This window comes from Rhipicephalus sanguineus, chromosome 1 (assembly GCF_013339695.2).
Source record: "Rhipicephalus sanguineus isolate Rsan-2018 chromosome 1, BIME_Rsan_1.4, whole genome shotgun sequence".
In the NCBI taxonomy this organism is placed as follows: domain Eukaryota; kingdom Metazoa; phylum Arthropoda; class Arachnida; order Ixodida; family Ixodidae; genus Rhipicephalus; species Rhipicephalus sanguineus.
The window spans coordinates 182,450,108-182,468,504 of NC_051176.1; the positions used below are offsets into that span (position 1 = coordinate 182,450,108).

The 18,397-nt window shown below is 42.9% G+C and overlaps 1 protein-coding gene and 1 non-coding gene across 3 annotated transcripts in view; both read left to right on the forward strand.

Annotated features, from left to right (window-relative positions):
* The window catches only part of LOC119403407 (uncharacterized), a 714,971-nt gene that overhangs the window by 205,163 nt on the left and 491,411 nt on the right, over positions 1 to 18,397 (forward strand). For both annotated transcript variants that reach the window (XM_037670349.2, XM_037670353.2), the window contains exons 17-18: positions 9,552 to 9,676; positions 17,879 to 18,089. In XM_037670349.2, the coding sequence (XP_037526277.1) occupies positions 9,552 to 9,676; positions 17,879 to 18,089 (336 nt within the window). The remainder of the gene's footprint in view (positions 1 to 9,551; positions 9,677 to 17,878; positions 18,090 to 18,397) is intronic.
* Positions 12,239 to 12,311, forward strand: Trnat-ugu (transfer RNA threonine (anticodon UGU)). The gene has a single exon. It is a non-coding gene; the product is annotated as a tRNA-Thr (tRNA).

Sequence of the window (18,397 nt, forward strand, 5' to 3'; positions counted from 1 at the left end):
GCAAGCTGAGCAGTGAGAATACAGCATGTACAAAAGTATGAGCCGTCTGCTGATCCCTGTCAAGGTAAGGCACGTGCTACTGCACCCACCCGTTCATAGTACACAATTCCTGCCAGAGCCATGTAGCCACTCCCCCCCTCCCCATCTCCGCGACCCCCGTAGGCCTTTCACATGAAAGAAAACGGCCGGTGCATTTCCTCTCCGCTCGAGCCGTTATTGTCAGCTGCCCCCGTACTTTTTCACTCGCACATAGAACGTATGACACGCAGGATGATGGTATCGTTCTTGGACTTTATACGGAACCTCACAGCAATGGCGACGGACCTGGAGTATCCATATAACTGGCAATAAAAAAAACTGAGCCAGTAACAGTCCTATTAACAGACATAAGGGGCCAAATGTACTACACAACAAGGCAATGAATGCAATCCTTTGAAGGTTTCTGCAAGAATGAGTACTGAAAAGCGTTTATTCATGGTATCATGGGCATATGTTCGCCTGTATGGCTACCTTTAGGGTACTGGGTGACTGTCATTTCAACTAGAACTCTGCATTTGATCTTAGAAGAAATTTTAGCCTGATCCTTCCTATTTGAACGTAGAGGCAAATTGCAAATTCGGCCAGCTTATCACTGTCTGTTCATAAATCTGTACCTCGATAAAATAAACTAGAGAACTCTGCTATGGAAAAAAAAAAATTGCAGCGCAAAATAACACAAGGACGAGAAGGGAGGACACAACACGTGCGCTATGTCCAACATGTCCTCCCTTCTCGTCCTTGTGTTATTTTGCGCTGCAATTTTTTTCTAATGTCTTACCAACAAGGCCGAATTTCTCCCCTTCTGCTATGGACCTTTTATACATGAAAAGGCACACAGCACAAAGAAGAACATTTTATGGTGACAGATCATAAGCATGCTTATTTTGTTGCACAGTTGCCACACACTATATGGCAACTGTGCAATAAAGTGAGTATGCTCAGTAAGCAGTTTATCCAATGATCTGACACATATGAATTTATATGTGCAATATGCTGTGCATGTTAGCTCATGTTCATTTATCTTGTAATTTAAAGCAAATATATATTCCTATTTTTCTGGCTAGTGTAACATAGGAAGTTTTGTTATACTTAATATTAGAGCTGTGCGAATAGCAAAATTTTGGGTGCGAAGTGAATTCGAATATTGAAGTGTGAGTGCGAATCGAATCGAATATTTTTAGAATATTTCTCGAATATTTCTAGAATTTTTCTCGAATACTTCGAAGTGAAATTGCAGAAAAAGAAGTTGGAGAAGATTGCTAAGGATATTCTTACGAGATAGCAACATGAAAGTGTTTCTTTTCGCTAGGTTGATGAAGCACTGGCAGGGCGGTGTTTTATGGTTGTCTTATCAAGACTGAGGCAATGTAGAGGCCAAATTGTATTTATGTACATGATTTGGTGCAACCAAAGTGTTGCCGACAGCACTTTACACGTGATAGGCAAAGATGCCATTTCCTCAGCCTCTCCTCCTCTTTCAACTTCTGTGGAAGCCCAACTGATGTGGCGGACAAGGGTGTGCTCCCTTCAAGTCCGGAGTTCCAAATCTGCCTCGTAGACGTCGATATATAAGAACATCTGAAATTTTGGATGCTAAAAAGCTTCGGCTTCCAATTTTTCGGACTTCCTGCCCAAATTTCAGGTCCAAAACAGCATTAATTGAGCCCCCACCTCTGCCACATCTTTCATCTCCATGTTGGAACCAGCGTTTTCTTGAGTTAGTACATTTGCGACCGTAGCGGAGCTTGAAAGGCAGCTTTGCCGCAATACCGGGCTGTGATGAGGTGAAGCATATTGAAAATCTAGGGGCCACTTCCAATTGGACATTGACTGTGTCTTGCAAAGTTCGACCGCAACGGAGCTTGAAAGGCAGTTTTGCCGCAATACCGGGGTGTAACGAGGTGAAGCATATTGAAAATCTAGGGACCACTTCCAATCTGACGTTGACTGTCTCTTCGAAAAGTTCGACCGTAAGGGAGCTTGAAAAGCAGCTTTGCCGCAATACCGGAATGTGACGAGGTGAAGCATATTAAAAATCTGAAGGGGTCATCTTCAATCGGACGTTGACTGTATTTGTTTTTGGGAAGTTCGAATAGTTCGAATAGTAAAATTCCAGTGCGAATCGAATCGAATAGCAAACACTATTAGAAAAATATTCGAAATTTCGAATATTCGCACACCCCTACTTAATATTGATTTGTGCACTTCTTGCATCAGTTACTTTATTCTCATAAACATTTTTTATTGCATCAACCAGTCATATTCACATAAGGGAACTGTTATATTGAGCAAAACACGATGATGCTCATTGTCATTGATAGCAGAAAAACAGAATATGGCCCTACACAAATCAATAACAGACACTTGTATATCTGCCAAGTTTGGAGAAATGGAATCCGGGAGATTTACTCAACGGGGGGGGGGGGGGCGGGGCGTATAAAATATGTCGACCGCGGGAGGGGGGTGGTATAAGGTATGCCGACCAAAGGGGGGGGGGTGTACTGCGATATCAATTATGTGGACATTAGGCAGTTTTAGAATAGCGTACGCAAAGCTTTGCGTTGGCTTTTCACGGAACTGCACATGCGTTGTACGCTAACCGCTTGCAGGCTCCCGTTATTGACGGAAATAGCGGGCCGCAAAGGCTAACACTAACTTAGCGTATGCTAACCTAAAACTGCCTACTGTCAGCGGGATTTTGCGGTCGCCGCTGATCTGTATTGAGTCCAAACCGATAACATCGCTTACGCATCATCTGTTTCACGTGCGAGTAAAAGCACGCTAGCGCTAGGGACGAACGCGGCTGAAGCAGAGATGAAACGACCCGGCCATCACCGTCGCGCGAAGGGCACATGCGATAACATCACTCCGCGTGCGAGGCCTGTCGTCGCTTGCTTACCAGTTATTTCGTCGGGCAAGGGACCATAAGGGGCGCCGTTGAGACGGGGACGGTCGCGAGCGCTGGCGAACGCGCTATCTCGACAGACATCGGTAACGGCTACCCTTTTAAGTGCTGGTCTCTCCACTTAAAGCAGTAGTGACACAGAATTTTGAAGGCGACATAACTTGTGGGATAGATTTTTTTAATTGCGTGTAGCGCATCTGTACGCGAAACGTCCTACCTCGCGTCACGACATCAAACAACAGCCACCTGCATCACGAGCTTGTGTTGGCGCCATAATTCTTGCGAGCGCTCGCTCCTAGCGAAAACAGAGCGCACATTTTTATGCACTTATGTACGCATCACATGCAAGACGTGGCTGCAGTGCTATGACACGTTTGCGTTGGCAGCACTGTGGCACAAAGTGCACAGCTACTTCATGCGCAATGAAACTGAGTGGAACCTTTCTACCATCGTTAAAAAAAAAAGAAAAATCCTTTCTACTACGTGGCCAGACAACTTTGCTCATGTGGCCAGACAAAGCACTGGACGCGCAGGGCAAAACTGGATTTCCGGGAGATTTTCCTATGACCCGTACAGCCGGGAGAAACATTCAAAATCCGGTAGTCTCCCGGCTAATCCGGGAGACTTGGCAGGTATGCACTTGACTTTTTGTTTGATTCAGCTCTGGTTCACTAAATTCTGACTGAAAGCTTTGGCCAGCGATCATGCAGCCAGCAAGAACTTTATCCTAAAAATGGCCCTCAGCGCAAAAGCAGAACTTGATGAGCTAGCATGCACATGCCTTACCTCGATGGTGGGCCAAACACATACAGTGCCTGTTACATGTCATACTTCCATTTTCTTTTTGCCCTAGGAATGGTTGCACGTACGCTTCCTGTGTTGTTGCCTGCATGCCTTAAGGTATGCTCAGTGCAATATGTCATTACAATAGATTTTCCTTAAAAAATCTTTGTCTGACATTGTTGAAGGGGTCCTGAACCACTTTTCCAAGTAATGATCGATTGAACTCAATATCGGAATTTATTGCCTCACAAATTGATCGCCACAAAAATTTATTGAATCTATCAAGAATGAGTGGAGTTAGAGGGATTTGGAGCATGCTTTAAGCGCCTTCTCTCTCCTTGTCCCGGCAAATGCACTGGAAGCTACACAGGGAGAGCTGACAATAGGGAAAGAAGCTATGTCACGCTCAGGTCATGACCTTGAGTGCGCATCGTGAAACACGATTGCTCTCTCCAGGTGCGATTCCAGAGCACGCTAGTGTTGCAACTATTAGTAGACTATAGAGTGCTGTGCCTAGCACGTGATGGCACCCCATGGCAAGAAGTGAATCCTATTCAAACACTGCTCTTGGTTTGTGCCAGCTATCGACCAATACCAGCAATCTGTTGTGTGATGAAAGATCTGCTGTATGACAGCCCTCTGAAGAGTGTGTGTACAGGTCTCTGCATGAAGAGAGGGTGCTTGAGAAAGTGGCAACTTTGTGCTCCGCTTGTAAACTCTCTTTGCTGTGCATGACTGCAAGATTTGGCTGAGCTGTTGAGAGCAGCGTCTGCTTTTCACTGTATGTGTTTTTTCACCAGGCACGAGGGGTGGTTCAGGACCCCTTTAAAGTGACAAATATATTTTTAGGTTAGGACTTCGTATTTTGTATCAATTTCTCTTGTTTTAATATAAAAGGTAATATTTTATTTTCTCCTGCCACATTTGTACACATAATATGCAACATTCCTTTGAATCTGTAATATCTGCATTCCTTGACAGCCTAAGAAGGCAGTGAAAAATACATTATTGTTCAACTTGAAGGTAATTTCTATATTTATAGATGAGCCAGCAAATTACATTCTCTCATTTCCATGATGTCACAGTGGAGCGGAACTTTCTTAAATACCATTGAAACTCAATTTAACAAAATGATGACAGCGCTCAAATTACTCCATAAATAGAGAAGTTCATAGAATCGAGAAAGAAATTTTTTGCTCCTTCGAAATCTAAAATTGAAACGTAGCAACACCCGAAAGCTACCACGGCATTTTATTTGTTACTAACACATGCCTGCGTGTGTGAAGAGCCTACGAGGGTAACTCGAACATGGAGACTGCCATGTTCGGGCAATACAGGCGAGGGAGACTTACTTGAAGCTATTACAAGGTGCCGATATGCAATGACGTGGAGAACGAATGCAGTGATTGTGCGAGCAGGCACAGCGAGAAAGTTGCATGGGGACGATATGTGCCATCTGTCGCATAAACCATTAAATAATGAAAGTAACCACTCTGTTTCTGTGGGAGCATTTACAGGGACGACAAAACCACCACAACCTACGATATTTTGTATGTAAAAGCGCTACCGACTGTTAAGTCTGTTGTTCCATGCATGGGCGCAGCGTGCAGCCTCGTCAAATTAAAACTATGGTCATATTTCGGCAGCTAGATGTTTTAACATGATAGCATTGCAGCGCACAGCCAAAGAAAAACCCACCTGTGTCAGAATTAGAAAGAAATTACTACATTTTTTACTCACTTATTTCAGGAAAAATTTCGTTAAATCGGGTTCAGTGCCATGAAACCTTCATTATTTCAATATGATGAAAACATTGAATCCTATGGATACCTGCCGGGGAATGGAAATTTCTTTGTTAGATCAGGAAATTTGTAGAATCGGGTTACGTTAGATCGAGTTTTAACTGTATCGGTAACCCTCGGGATCAGTGTTTTGGAGCATATAGGTATGAAGGTCATGTGTGTTGGAGCTTGGCTGAATCCTGAGTTTGTAAACAAGTGTAGTCAAATAAAGCACATGCTTACCTACATTTTTTTGTGGTTCCGATGAAATTGAAAGCTCTTATAGCATCAGAAAAGCAAATGTACAGTTTGTGTGCTCTGAGTGAGTAAAGTGTTTGCATCTTTAGCTGCAGTTTTATTCTTGAAATGAGTCAGCTTCCATATGCACAAACACCTGGAGAGCAATTTACCCACAAAATAAAAACAAACTCGTATCACTTATGGATCAGACAGGGCAAACCTATCCCCAATGACAAGGTAGCACAAGCACTGAATCTTACCTTTTCCTCTGTCTTCACCAGAGAACCAAAACTATAACCTCCCTGATGTCTCTCCTAACTACCAACTGTACTAGACGTCATCTTTTCACCCAAAGGAATCTCAGAAATCATTGAATCCTTCAAACTGACATCATACTTTGGCATCAGTGGCATCGATGCTAAAGTGCTCAAAAACACCAAGCAAATCAGCAGCCTTATTCTGTCTCATATTTTCCAACAGTCACTCTCATCTGGCATCATTCCTCATGATTGGTAAGTGGGTAAGATCGTTCCAGTTCCAAAACCAGGTACTACCTCTAATTAGCAGCCCATGTCACTAACCAGCATCTGTTAAAAAATTAAGGAACATATTATTTACTCACAAAGTGCTAATTTCCTTACCTTGTTAAATGTTTTCACCCTAACCAACATGGATTTCAAAAATGACTTTCATGCGATACTCGACTTGCATTAGTTCTTCACAACTTAAGCACTAGCGTAGACCTCAACATACCAGTTGACATGTTTTTTATTGACTTCGAGAAAGCTTTTGATAAAGTCCCTTACAAATTCTTACTACTCAATTAAATCTTAACCCACTTGTCTTGAGCTAGATACAGGACTTTCTCACAAACTGTCAGCAACTTGTAGAAGCTAACAATATGTCCTCATTCCTTTCTAACATAAACTCCAGTGTGTCACAAGGTACGATTCTAGGCCCCATCCTCTTTTTAATTTGTATCAACAACTTCCCTGACAATATTTCATATAATATTCACCCGTTTTCTGATGATTGTGTAATCTACCAGTCTGTTAACAAACTTTTATATAAAAAAAAAAATTAGTGCAGCTTGCACACTGTCGCGCAAGGCTGGGTCATAGAAGAACCCGTGGGCACCTAGGTGGTCCTAGCTTAGTTAAGCTTTTACCTTCTCACCTCTCTCTTTCCCACCTAGGGTTGCCACCTGCCCGGTTTTGGACCGACCGGGCCGGTCTTTTTAGACAAGGGGCCGGTCACTGGTGCGCACCTAAGACCGGTTGTCATTGGCTGGTTTTTTGCTCATCGTATCCCGAGTATTTTTTTTTTTACTCTTCTCCGTGTTGACTGCATGTGTTGACTGAGGAATTCCACCTGCGCGGTCGGGGACTGACCGGTGGTCAGTCCCCGACGATGACCTATGACTATGACGATGAACTATGACGGTAAATATTTATCCTCAATCACCAAAACCCTTACACTATTAGTCAACCACTTTCTGGGATCCCTTCAAGTCTAGTGATCATTGGAATAGAGCATATTATTGCGCGTGTATGGTACATGAATATGCGACATTTTTGTAGCATAGGCACATTTTAACGTTCCTTTGTGTCTATAATGCCACTGGCCTGTTGGATTCAGACGCAAAGAAGAGCTTTTTTTATGGACGAAGCATTGTGGTTCCTTTTCAGTGCAGCACATTCAGACTAATAAGTGAAGCGTCATTCCAATCACGGGTACTTTTACGTCAGCAATTAGGCTAGTTGGTTAGCTGAGTTTGCTGCTTTTGTTTTTGCATTGGGTTTATTTGGCTCAATGAAAGCAATGTTACATTAAATGGCACTGCATGCCGAAGAATTGACATAGCGTCTATTGTTCAACATTATTTTAATCTCCTGTTAACCCCCCCCCCGAAGGGCCAGTTTTTTTTTTTGGTAAAAGGTGGCAACCCTATTCCCACCCCTTGCTATACTGTGCTATACATGGCTATGCTTGCTCTCTTTTTTTCTATCTTTTTTTGTGTCTTTGTCTTTTCATCTCTTTCTCTCTATGTCTATTTCTTTCTCTGTCTTTCTATCTTTTTCCCATTTTTCTCTTTCTTTCTGTGACTTTCTTTCTCCCTCTCTCTGTAGTCGTTCTCGCGCCTTCTATCTTTTTCTCTATTTCTTCCCTTTCTTTCTATTTCTCTCTTTCTCTTTCTTTCTTTCTCTCTCTCTGTGTACTCGTTTTCCTCTCCTCTTTTTCCTCCTCCTCACCCTCACTTTCCTTTCCTACCCTCTTGCTATACTCCCACGAAACATGAAACCTCTATAAAACGTTTTATAGAGGTTTGTAGAGGTTTTGTGTTTTGTGGGTTATACTATACTATACTATACTATTACTATACTATACTATACTATACTATACTATACTATACTATACTATACTATACTGTACTGTACTATACTATACTATACTATACAAGGCTATGCTACGCTCTGCTAGCATGGCTAGATAACCGAGTGGTTGCAACGCTCGCCCTCGGATCATGGGGACGCAGGTTCGAATATCGCCTCGCCAAGAAACTTTTTTTCGCCACGGATTTCTGTCTTTCTCTATCTTTCTTCCTCTCTCTCTGTGCTCGTTCTCTCGCCTATCGGAGTTATAGCACCGCACGCCTGGCAAATCGGCGCATGTGTTCTGGTAGCAAAGCGGAAGAGAAAAAAGTGGAAGGCGATGAAGAAGAGGATGAAGAGAGCATGCCGGTTCATGATGATGATAATTTTTTATCTACGACACACGGCATACCTCGACCATAACAGCTCTGCTTTAATACTCTCCAGTCTGGCTTGCTAAAACTAGATGAGTGGTGCCATAATGGCTCGTGGTTCTAAACATTAACAAAACTGCACTTATTTCCTTTCACAGGTGCTAAAACATTCCCACTAAAAATTATCTTCTGAACGACTTCATTGTCTTGTCCCTCAATCCTATTAAGTGTCTTGACATTAACATTTCACGTCATGTAAATTGGTCTTCTCACGTAGGAGAGTCAGATAGTTAACAATGCTAGCAGAGCTCTCGGTTAGCTGTGTTGTCACTTACGTCTTGCATCTCCAACAGTCAGATTAATAATAGCTTGCAAAGCACTAATTCACTCAAAATTAGAGTATGTGTCTCCAACTTGGAACTCAGTCCAAATTAGCATAAGTGAGTCTGTTTAACTTGCCCAAAACCACACACTTATGTTGACCTTCTCTAATTACTCTTACTATCCTAGTGCTACCAACGTTAAATATAAATGTAAGCACTGTCCTGTCTGCTTCTCCTAGTCTGTGTTTTTCGGTGTGCTTCAACCAAATTTTCAAACTTAAGTATAAAGCGCGACTATCTAACCTACACCTTTAGTTGGTAAAAATGTTTATTCAGTGTCCTGTAGTTTGATGACGCAGGTTTAGGTCTCCCACGACACCTGCGCTGAAAAATTTCTAGACTGTCTTCGTATTACAAAATGTATCATGCCTTTCATTATAATTCTCCTATCCAACAAGCCCATCATTTTTCAGCCTGAACAAGTTGCCACAAGGCTGTCTGCCCACCTTCTGCTTGCACCACGACTCACCATCACTCAGGCGGTTAGCCTGTGACTGGAACGGTCTTCCCACAAGTATCATCCACCATACAAACCTAGATAACTTTAGAAAAGCCATTGAATCTTTGTTTTATTTACACCATCTTACTATCCCACCTCTCATATAAAGCCCTCCTTTGAGGTAGGTTAGACAAACAAACAAACATGCTTTCTCCCCTCTTTTTTTTTTTTTTAGATCCGCAAGCTGCAGGAAGTTCTCCAAGCCATTTGCTTGCACAACCCCAGCCTTGGATATTGCCAGGGCATGAACTTTCTTGTTGGAATGTGTCTTCTTTTCATGGAGCCAGAAGATGCCTTTTGGTAGGTACCAGAGGTGCCAATCTAAATCTTGTGCAAAGTCCCAAGAAGTAGTCAAAGCAAGAGCTGGGTGAACCATGTGAAAAAAATAAGTGTTGGTCTACTTTGATAGAAAGCTTCAGCTTGGGCTAGTTGGCTATACATCATTACTTTTCTTATTGGTTCTAGCTGGTTCTAGCTGGACAACTGGTTCTAGCTGGTTTCCAGACCAGCTTGTTCCAGTTGGTTCCATTTCCAGACTGGAGTAGTTCCAGCGCTGCTGGGGACTAGTTGGAACCAGTTGGTAACCCGTTGGCTCCAACTGGTCCTAGCTGGACCCAGCTGGTTCCAGTCAAAACCAGCTAAAAACCAGTTGAATATTTACACATGGATGAGGAAGTTTAGTTATGACTTCAGATGCTGTCATAATGTCTGCTTGTTCCAAATAGCTTTTTATCAGTAAAGGTATACTACAAGAAGGCAAAGAATTAACTAAGCTAGTTTCAAGCATATTTACTACATCACAACAGCTCATGTACATGAAACTATTTTGAAATCTGCGACGTCACACTAATTTACCAATGCTGGAGTGCTGGATATTCGGACTATAAAAGTTTAACCTTCATTTTCTTTTCTGATAATAAGCCTCTTTCCATTAAATTAAAAAGATGTAGTCATAAAAAGTATATAATGAATATTTACTGATTTAGCACTTCTCTTCAGCTTGGAGCTTTAGGTTCTGCACGTCCAAAGTTAAGGGATGCAGACTGCTGGGTGTACAAAACAATATATAAAGTAAAAAGGTATAAAAAAAGATCTACTAAAGGAGTGCAAACTAGGATGAAGGTGGCATAAATTAGAGAGCAAATGTTGGTAGCCCACAATCTAGTTGTGATTAGAAGGGAAAAGTGCAGTTGGGCAAGTTACATAATGTCTAATGCACACAGCTATAGCAGCGTGATGAGATTAAGGAAGTTGGCAAGCATAGGATAGAATTTGTTAAGGGGGTATGGTAAGCTAGATCGACCAAAAAAGCAATTTTTCGATTGCATTACTAAAAAATTACACCATCTCCCGCTAAAGGGGACCATGAGGCGATGCGAAGCCGGAGCACTTGCACGATCGCGTTCCGTTGGCGTTCGTTGGGCATGCTACCGACCTCGCGTCGTGGAACGCGAAGAGGGACGCTACGCGCGTCGTATCTTCCATCTAGCCTGGCCGTTAATTCTCATAGGGCGAGCGGGGAACGCGGCCTACAGGCGGGCGAGAGGGGGGCAGCGTAGGAGAGGAGAGAGAAGGGAAGGGGACGCGCATGCGCTCGAGCTCATCGCGGCGTTGAGCAGGAGAGAATTTCGGCATGTCTAGCCCGCGTTTCAGACAAAAGAGTGGAAAGGGGGAGGGGAGAGGGGGAAAGTGGAGAGGGAAAGTGGAGAGGAGGTGTGGAGAGGGGAGGGGAGAGGAGGTGTGTGGAGAGGGTATGCGCATGCGCAGTAAGGGTGGTCAGAACGCACACCACCACCACCACCGGATTGAGCTCCGCCTTAAGATACTTCGCATCTAAAAATGATACACACTCTGAGGAGCAAAACCATTCATTGGCAAGCGCATAGGAGTGCTCGAAGCCATTTAGAAATGGTGCCAAAAACCGTGCCTCCTGACGGATGCAAAGGCTTAGTTATGTGTTTTTTCCATCATCGTTTCTGCATGCATGTATTTTTTATAAGAAATGTGGCTAGATTGGTTAAATGTATTAATTTCCTACCATTATCATACGTTTTGATTGCACATTTTCCCAGCAGTTATGCTTTTGTAGCGTAGTCATTCGTTTATGTCGTGAGCACTTTCCACGCATGTTTTTAAACATAAAGACTCGTTTTTCTCACGATCAGTTTTTTTAAAAGTTTCCAAACTTGATGTACCTTTTCTGGAAAACTATCTGACCGATTGCACTGAAATTTTCTCACATTATACTTAAATTCCTTTGAAATAGTCTGAACCTAAAACTTTGAAAAACTGTGCGCGTTATAATTAAGGAAAAATGATTAATTGGAAAGTTTCTCTCATGGCACGCTCATGACGCTCCCACGTTTAAATGTACATGTATACCCTATAAAGTGGACGGGGGGATGGCCGCCGCGGTAGCTCAGTTGGTAGAGCATCGAATGCGTTATTCGAAGGTCGCAGGTTCGGTCCCTGCCCGCGGCAAGCTATCTTTTCGTCCACTTTTCTTTCTTCACATTTACCTTACATTTACTACTAATAACAGCCCCTATACTTTCCTTGGCATTGTTGTCTGTTAGTGCTCATTAATATTGTATATAACAAAGAAAAACGAGCCCTTAAAATTAACGCTTCTTTCCTTAATTCATAGCGAGGGTCTCGTTTTGGCAGACTTGATGCTTTCAGGTAGTATGCGAGGGATAATTGGTCAGCTGCCAGCTTGTAATAAAGTTCACGTGCCACGTGACGCCAACAAGCAGAAAAAAGAGTGTTCCGCACTCGCCGTTATGGCTACTGGCGGCGCTGACTGACGCTCCCACGTTTAAATGTACATATATACCTTATAAAGTGGACGGGGGGATGGCCGCTGCGGTAGCTCAGTTGGTAGAGCATCGAATTTGTTATTCGAAGGTCGCAGGTTCGGTCCCTGCCCGCGGCAAGCTATCTTTTCGTCCACTTTTCTTTCTTCACATTTACCTTACATTTACTACTAATAACAGCCCCTATACATTCCTTGGCATTATTGTCTGTTAGTGCTCATTAATACTCTCATGGCACGTTACACGAGAAGACAATATTTTTTTTTTTGTGAGATAAATGTAGGAACCTGTTTTTAAAGCTAGGGCTCAATGTCACTAGCATGTGGAAATGGCATGCAAGATTTCATGGTCATACTGTTTTTCGTTTCTAAGAAAAAGTACATTTAATTTTACACCCCAGTATAAAATTTGGTGCTTAAATACAAAATAGTAACAAAAGCTACTGGGTAGAAATCGCACAGAGTGAAGGCCAAGAAGCTTCCTTATTGAGCACGCAAAATTTCAAAATAAAATATGGAAAACTTCCTGAGATATAGAGTTGAAACCAAGGTGACCCGTTTACCCTACCATACCCCCTTAAAGGGGTCCCGAACCACTTTTCCAAGTAATCATAGAATGACCACAACATCGGAGTTTATTGCCTTACAAATCAATTGCCACAAATCAATTGCTACAAATCCATCAAGAACGAGTGGAATCACAGAGTTTTGTCGCACACTTTAAGCACTTTCTCTCTTCTCTCATCCTAACAAGTGTGCTGGAAGCTACACAGGGAGGGACGGCACAAGGGAAATAAGTTAGATCAGCGTGCGTCATGACCTTGTGTGCGTATGATGAAACGTGACCACTCTCTCCTGTTGTGATTCTTGTTTGCACTAGTGTGGGAACTGTGTCGTGCTAGCAAGCTATGGAGCGTGGTGCCGGCATGTGGCAGCACCAGGTTCAGGTGGCCAGAATTGGGAGGTGTGAAAACCGGCTGCTCTAAGTTGGCCCCCATTCGCGATCCCGCAGCGGTGGCACTGTGGTTGGAGGCACCGCCAGCTTGCGCTGTGGTAATGCACTCACGCATGGGTGTCAGCAGGACTTTGTCTTCGCAGGTGCAAACCCATGTTACATCGCGGCTGGTGGAGTGGAGGAACGCTGGTGTGTCTTGGGGGGGGGTGGGGGTGCTAGTGCCCCTTTTATGCCTCCCTGCCAACGCCCACGTACTCGTGTTGGTCGTTGCTAGATTTTTCACGGGGAAAGAGCGTTATCAATGTGAACATAAATAAAATTTTTGTGAATGAACAATACACTTACGTCTCAGTCAAGGATCACAGCATTAGTGCGAACCTTTTGGCAGCTCGCAGGTCAAATACCCAGGCACAATTCAACCCCCTATAATGCAACCATTCTTCGATGAAGTGTTATTTCTAATGAAGCATTGTTTACATGTTTGTTAAATCCAAAATTTTCTTCATAAGGTTTATCTACGCATTTAAGGAGTAAAAATGAAAGCTTCTCCCAGCGGGGGCGTTGTATCTTTGACGACGTTTTCTAACCTTATCACGTGATAACCTTTGATACATTATATTTACTCGTACTATACTAAATGTACCTTGATAGTGCAAGTTGCCTTGTCTGTTTGTTCCTTGCCGTTTACTCAATGCTGAATTTGCATTGCACTTGAGGTCGCGCCGTCAGTGAGCCAATTTGAGCCAATGAGCCTCAAAGTTGTATAGAAATTGAGACAGCAATTAGTTTCATGGCTTCAACAAAATTTGATTAGCATCATTTTATAAGCAATACACTGGTGGATGTTCTTTTAGGTTATGCATGGGTTCAGTTTTTTTCATTTGTTCTTGCGTCTTCCTGGTTGAGCCCCTTCAAAAGAAAATGAACCCTCGATCATGATGCAAAAGAATTTGACCACTGATATTGTCAATTCTTCACGGGTTCAACGTAGCCAAATTTTGCAGCACGCTGCTCACAGAGTGGCAACAAGCTGCCTGCTATCTTTGAATGCAAGCGCACTGTGCGGAACACATGTGTCAGCCTGCTTTACATTATCTGTGTAAAGTTGTATGGGGGCTTTGACTGGTACAGCAGCCTTCAAGCATCGCATTTTCTAGTTATCTGACTTTGCAACTGTCCTGCAGTGCTTTCTATGTGGCACGATGCATGCACTTTTGTAATGTGTGCAGCCAGATGGCAGAATGCACTCTGTTACTACATAGCCCACAATATAACACACAAGCTGAGCATCGTAGTGTTGCTCTTTATAGTCAACGAAAATATGATAAATAAAATAAAAGTGAACAAGAAAGTAAGACGTTCAGATAAATGCATTTATCAAAGCAATTGCTTAGTTCTTTAAGAGCGCTACAAAGCATTTATTAACTACACTTGCTTGTGCTTGTCACACACGGACGTAAAAATCTTTGCAACGCTTGAACGGGTTCAGTACATTTACCTTGAGTCAAAATGTTTTTTTCTTAAATGGCCAAATTCAACTGTATAGCTCTGTCGGCCTTTGGGATGGCCTGCTTCCAAACTGCAAATGTCTGCATGCCAGCACACGGAAAGGCAACACGCATTCCGTGCATGTTCTGTGCCCGACATTGAAGTGCCTGGACAAAACACGGTCGCTGAGTTTTCTTCATTTTGTAGACGCCATTCCTGTCAAGGCACATTAACACGAAGAGCTCGTAAAACCACGTGGAACACCAATGGAGCTGACAAGCTTCCGTCACGACTGGCCCACTGTCCTACACTGCCGTCTCCCCTATGCTAACAGGCAGCACCTCCCACTGTCGCGCTATATATCAGCCTAGCGGAGGGGTCGCGCAAGGCGGACCTCCGGGCAAAGGAAACATGGCTCGCTTTTCACACCTCCCCATTCTAGCCATCCTAACCAGGTGGCATGAAGCGCATCTGATCCAAATGCTGTTCTTGAATTATGTTGGCTATTGGCCAATAATATGCTATCTATTTTGTGACGCCAAAGAGCAGGCATCGGCAGCTCCGAAGAGAGTGAGGGGAGGCCTCTGTATGAAAAGAGGGCACCTGATAAAATGGCAACTTCATGCTCTGCTTCTAAACTCTCCTTGCCGTGCACAACTGCAAGATTTGGCTGAGCTGTTCATATAAGTGTCTGCTTTCCGCAGGTTTAATTCGCCTTCTTTCGTCCTTTCCGCAGGATCTGTTTTTTCAACAAGCCCGAGGGGCGGTTCATGATTCGTTTCATACGTATCACACGGGTAACAGGAGACCACTGAAAGAGGCCTTTGTCTTTCAGACCTAGACATGATAGAGGTGGTGAGGGCAGGGGCGATAATGTCTGTGTTATGATGAAAGCCGAATACCGTGTAGTGTTGCTCGTTGTACAGACGTCACTTACCTAGAAATATGAATTCGTGGCCTCTGTTCATTATTCTGATTAAACTGAAATTGATTTATGGACATTGTTAACACCTTTCAAAAACAGTACATAAACGAAAGGTACACATTGCCCTATGCGAGCTCTTGTATCTTTGTCTATTGCTCTGCAAATGCTTTAAATACAGGGATATTACATGACTGCTTTTACAAATACAAGTTTTTGCGCTATGGGATCAGTTCAAATTTATGAATAGTTTACTCTAAACGATACAGAACAGCTCTGCAGTATTCATTCATAGGACTTAATTTGGTTCTTTTGGCAGGACGAACTCCAATTTTGGGAGCTTGCAAGTGTATTAAACCCATATGTGGTACCTTGTCTTGTTTTTTTTTAATCAAGATTGACCCCTCATTGCCCTTCTGTTGGGCATTAAAGTAAAGGGGGTAGGTGGGGGGGGGGGGGGGGGGTTTAAAGCATGGATATAAACAACTCCTCATTTTCACAAGATACTTTCTCTCCGGGCAGAATATTTCATTTCACTGCATATACACTTTAGAAAAAGAACAAGTGAACCAATCCTGGGCTGTTATTCTCCTATATTTAGGGTGTGATAATGTCATTTCGAAATATAAAACTGTTTTTTTAGGTAAGTTTCCTTATTAATTTCAACTTTATTGTATAATATCTGAAAAAACAAAAAAAACAGCTTTAACCTTAGTTTCTTTTGACACAAAGAGAGTGATTCTCAACTGAATACTTGCTTCATCATGGTGACACTCTCCCTTCTTCTATACCCGCCTAGTACAATCTGGCCATAGGCATGCGCTGGGTTCCCCATTAGGGGGGGCAAAGGTTCGTCGCAGCGCCCCCCACTCTACTAAGTCAGTGTATGGGGCAGATTTTGCGCCCCCCCTCTTAGGTGATTAGGGGTGACGGCCGCCCCCCCCCCCCTGCCCCCCCTGTGTGCACGCCTATGAATCTGGCCACTGTGCTTTGAATACATTCTATTTGAGAAATCAAAGCGATTTCCAATAGATCCCACACAGGGCAGGTGTACTCTAATATCGGTCTTACTAGGCTTGTGCGAATATTCGAGCAGTTCGAATATTCGAACGAATATTACAGTATTCAAATTCACTTTGAAACAAATTTAAATTGTTCTAAATTTCGAAGTATTCGAAATGAACGAATAGACATATAAACTGCATGTAACCCCTGTAAAGGTGGTTTCACTGCGGGGAGGGGTGCTCTACCGTGAATACACCTATCCAGGGGAAATCCGCACTGCTGCAAAGTGCCACTTCAAGGTTAAATGCCCAAGTTACCCTCACCTCAATTCATCATTTTTTAAGTTTAAAAGCTCGTTATATCGGCTTATATGCTCTAGGCATAATAAATTTTGAAACGTAACATATTTTACATGTTATCACTTGCATTCTTCTGAAAGTCAAATCCTGCTCTTCAAAGCTGCTTTCCTTTCCCTTTGAACTAAAAAGAGTGACATATGCACATGCCTTGTTTCAGTTTTAAAAAGTATTGTGCAGGTTAGGTGGGTCATGACAAGTATGCTCATTTTTCTTTTAAAATATGTGACATGTACTATTCGAATTCGATTCGAAATTATTTGACCAAATCACTATTTGCTTCGAATTCGCTTTGAGCCTAAAATTTACTATTCGCACAAGCCTAGGTCTTACACATGTTGTAAAGGCAGTCCGTTTCAGCTATGACTTCAAATGTTTTGAGTTTCGCTGAACAAATTTCAACGTTCTGCCAGCTTTGGCTACTATTTCAATAACCTGTGCAATCTATGAACAATCAGCGGAAAATGTGACACCTGAATATATTTGTAAGCGTCCATTATGGTAACTGTATCATTGATACTGTGGTCATTGTGTATGCCTATAGGAAGATGTTGCTAGCACATCAACAACGTACAAGAGGCTTGGCAGATGCGCTGTCTGATGCATTGGTTGCTGAGAATTTCACTGCTGTCTAACTCACTGGGTGTTGAGCTTCATGTGTCAATGCTAACAGCTAGTCTAATTATTTGATTTGATGTGATCAAGCAAATTTTCCTTCACAGTGAGTCTGGCAGTATCCAGCTCCATAGCACATAATGCAGATGAGTCAGTGCCTGTCGTAATCTTCGTACTCATGCAGTGTATTTGCATAAATTTTCCATGTGCCCAGAGTTGACACTACAAGAAGTACGAGCCACATTCTCTTGGGTTCATTCTTATGTGTTTCACTATATAATAAAAAACTTTTATCATTTTCATACATATGGGAGCAGCTGAGCAATGAGAAGGCCTCCTGATGCAGGTGCCTTGTGGGCATTACGGAGCGCTACTTCACGGCCCATTACTTTGACCACAGCTTGGTAGGGGCTCAGGCAGATCAGGAGGTTCTCAAGACACTACTGCGTGACAAGCTGCCCAGACTGCACCGGCACTTGGCGCAGCTTGACATCGAGCTCTGCACCGTCACCCTCAACTGGTTCCTTGCCATCTTCTTCGACTCCGTTCCTTTTGAGGTGAGTAACCAGAATCTTTTTTAGTTCAATTTCTGTTTGGCATTTTCGCAACTTCTGGTAAAAATCACCCTTGCGTGATTTTTTTTCGGTAGTGCATCAGCTGTAAACTGCATTTTCATCATTCACTATTGATGAATTAGCGAATGGGAGAAGGGGTAGCCGGATTGCTTGACTTTTGTTAGCTGTAACCGCAGTGCATGATATATTTATGCACATATGTGACACTTGTTAGTCCTGTGCAGCAAGCCAGGAAGGTTCACTGTTCTTTGTAATACTTAGGTTATTTGCTTTCATGCGAATTTCTTGTT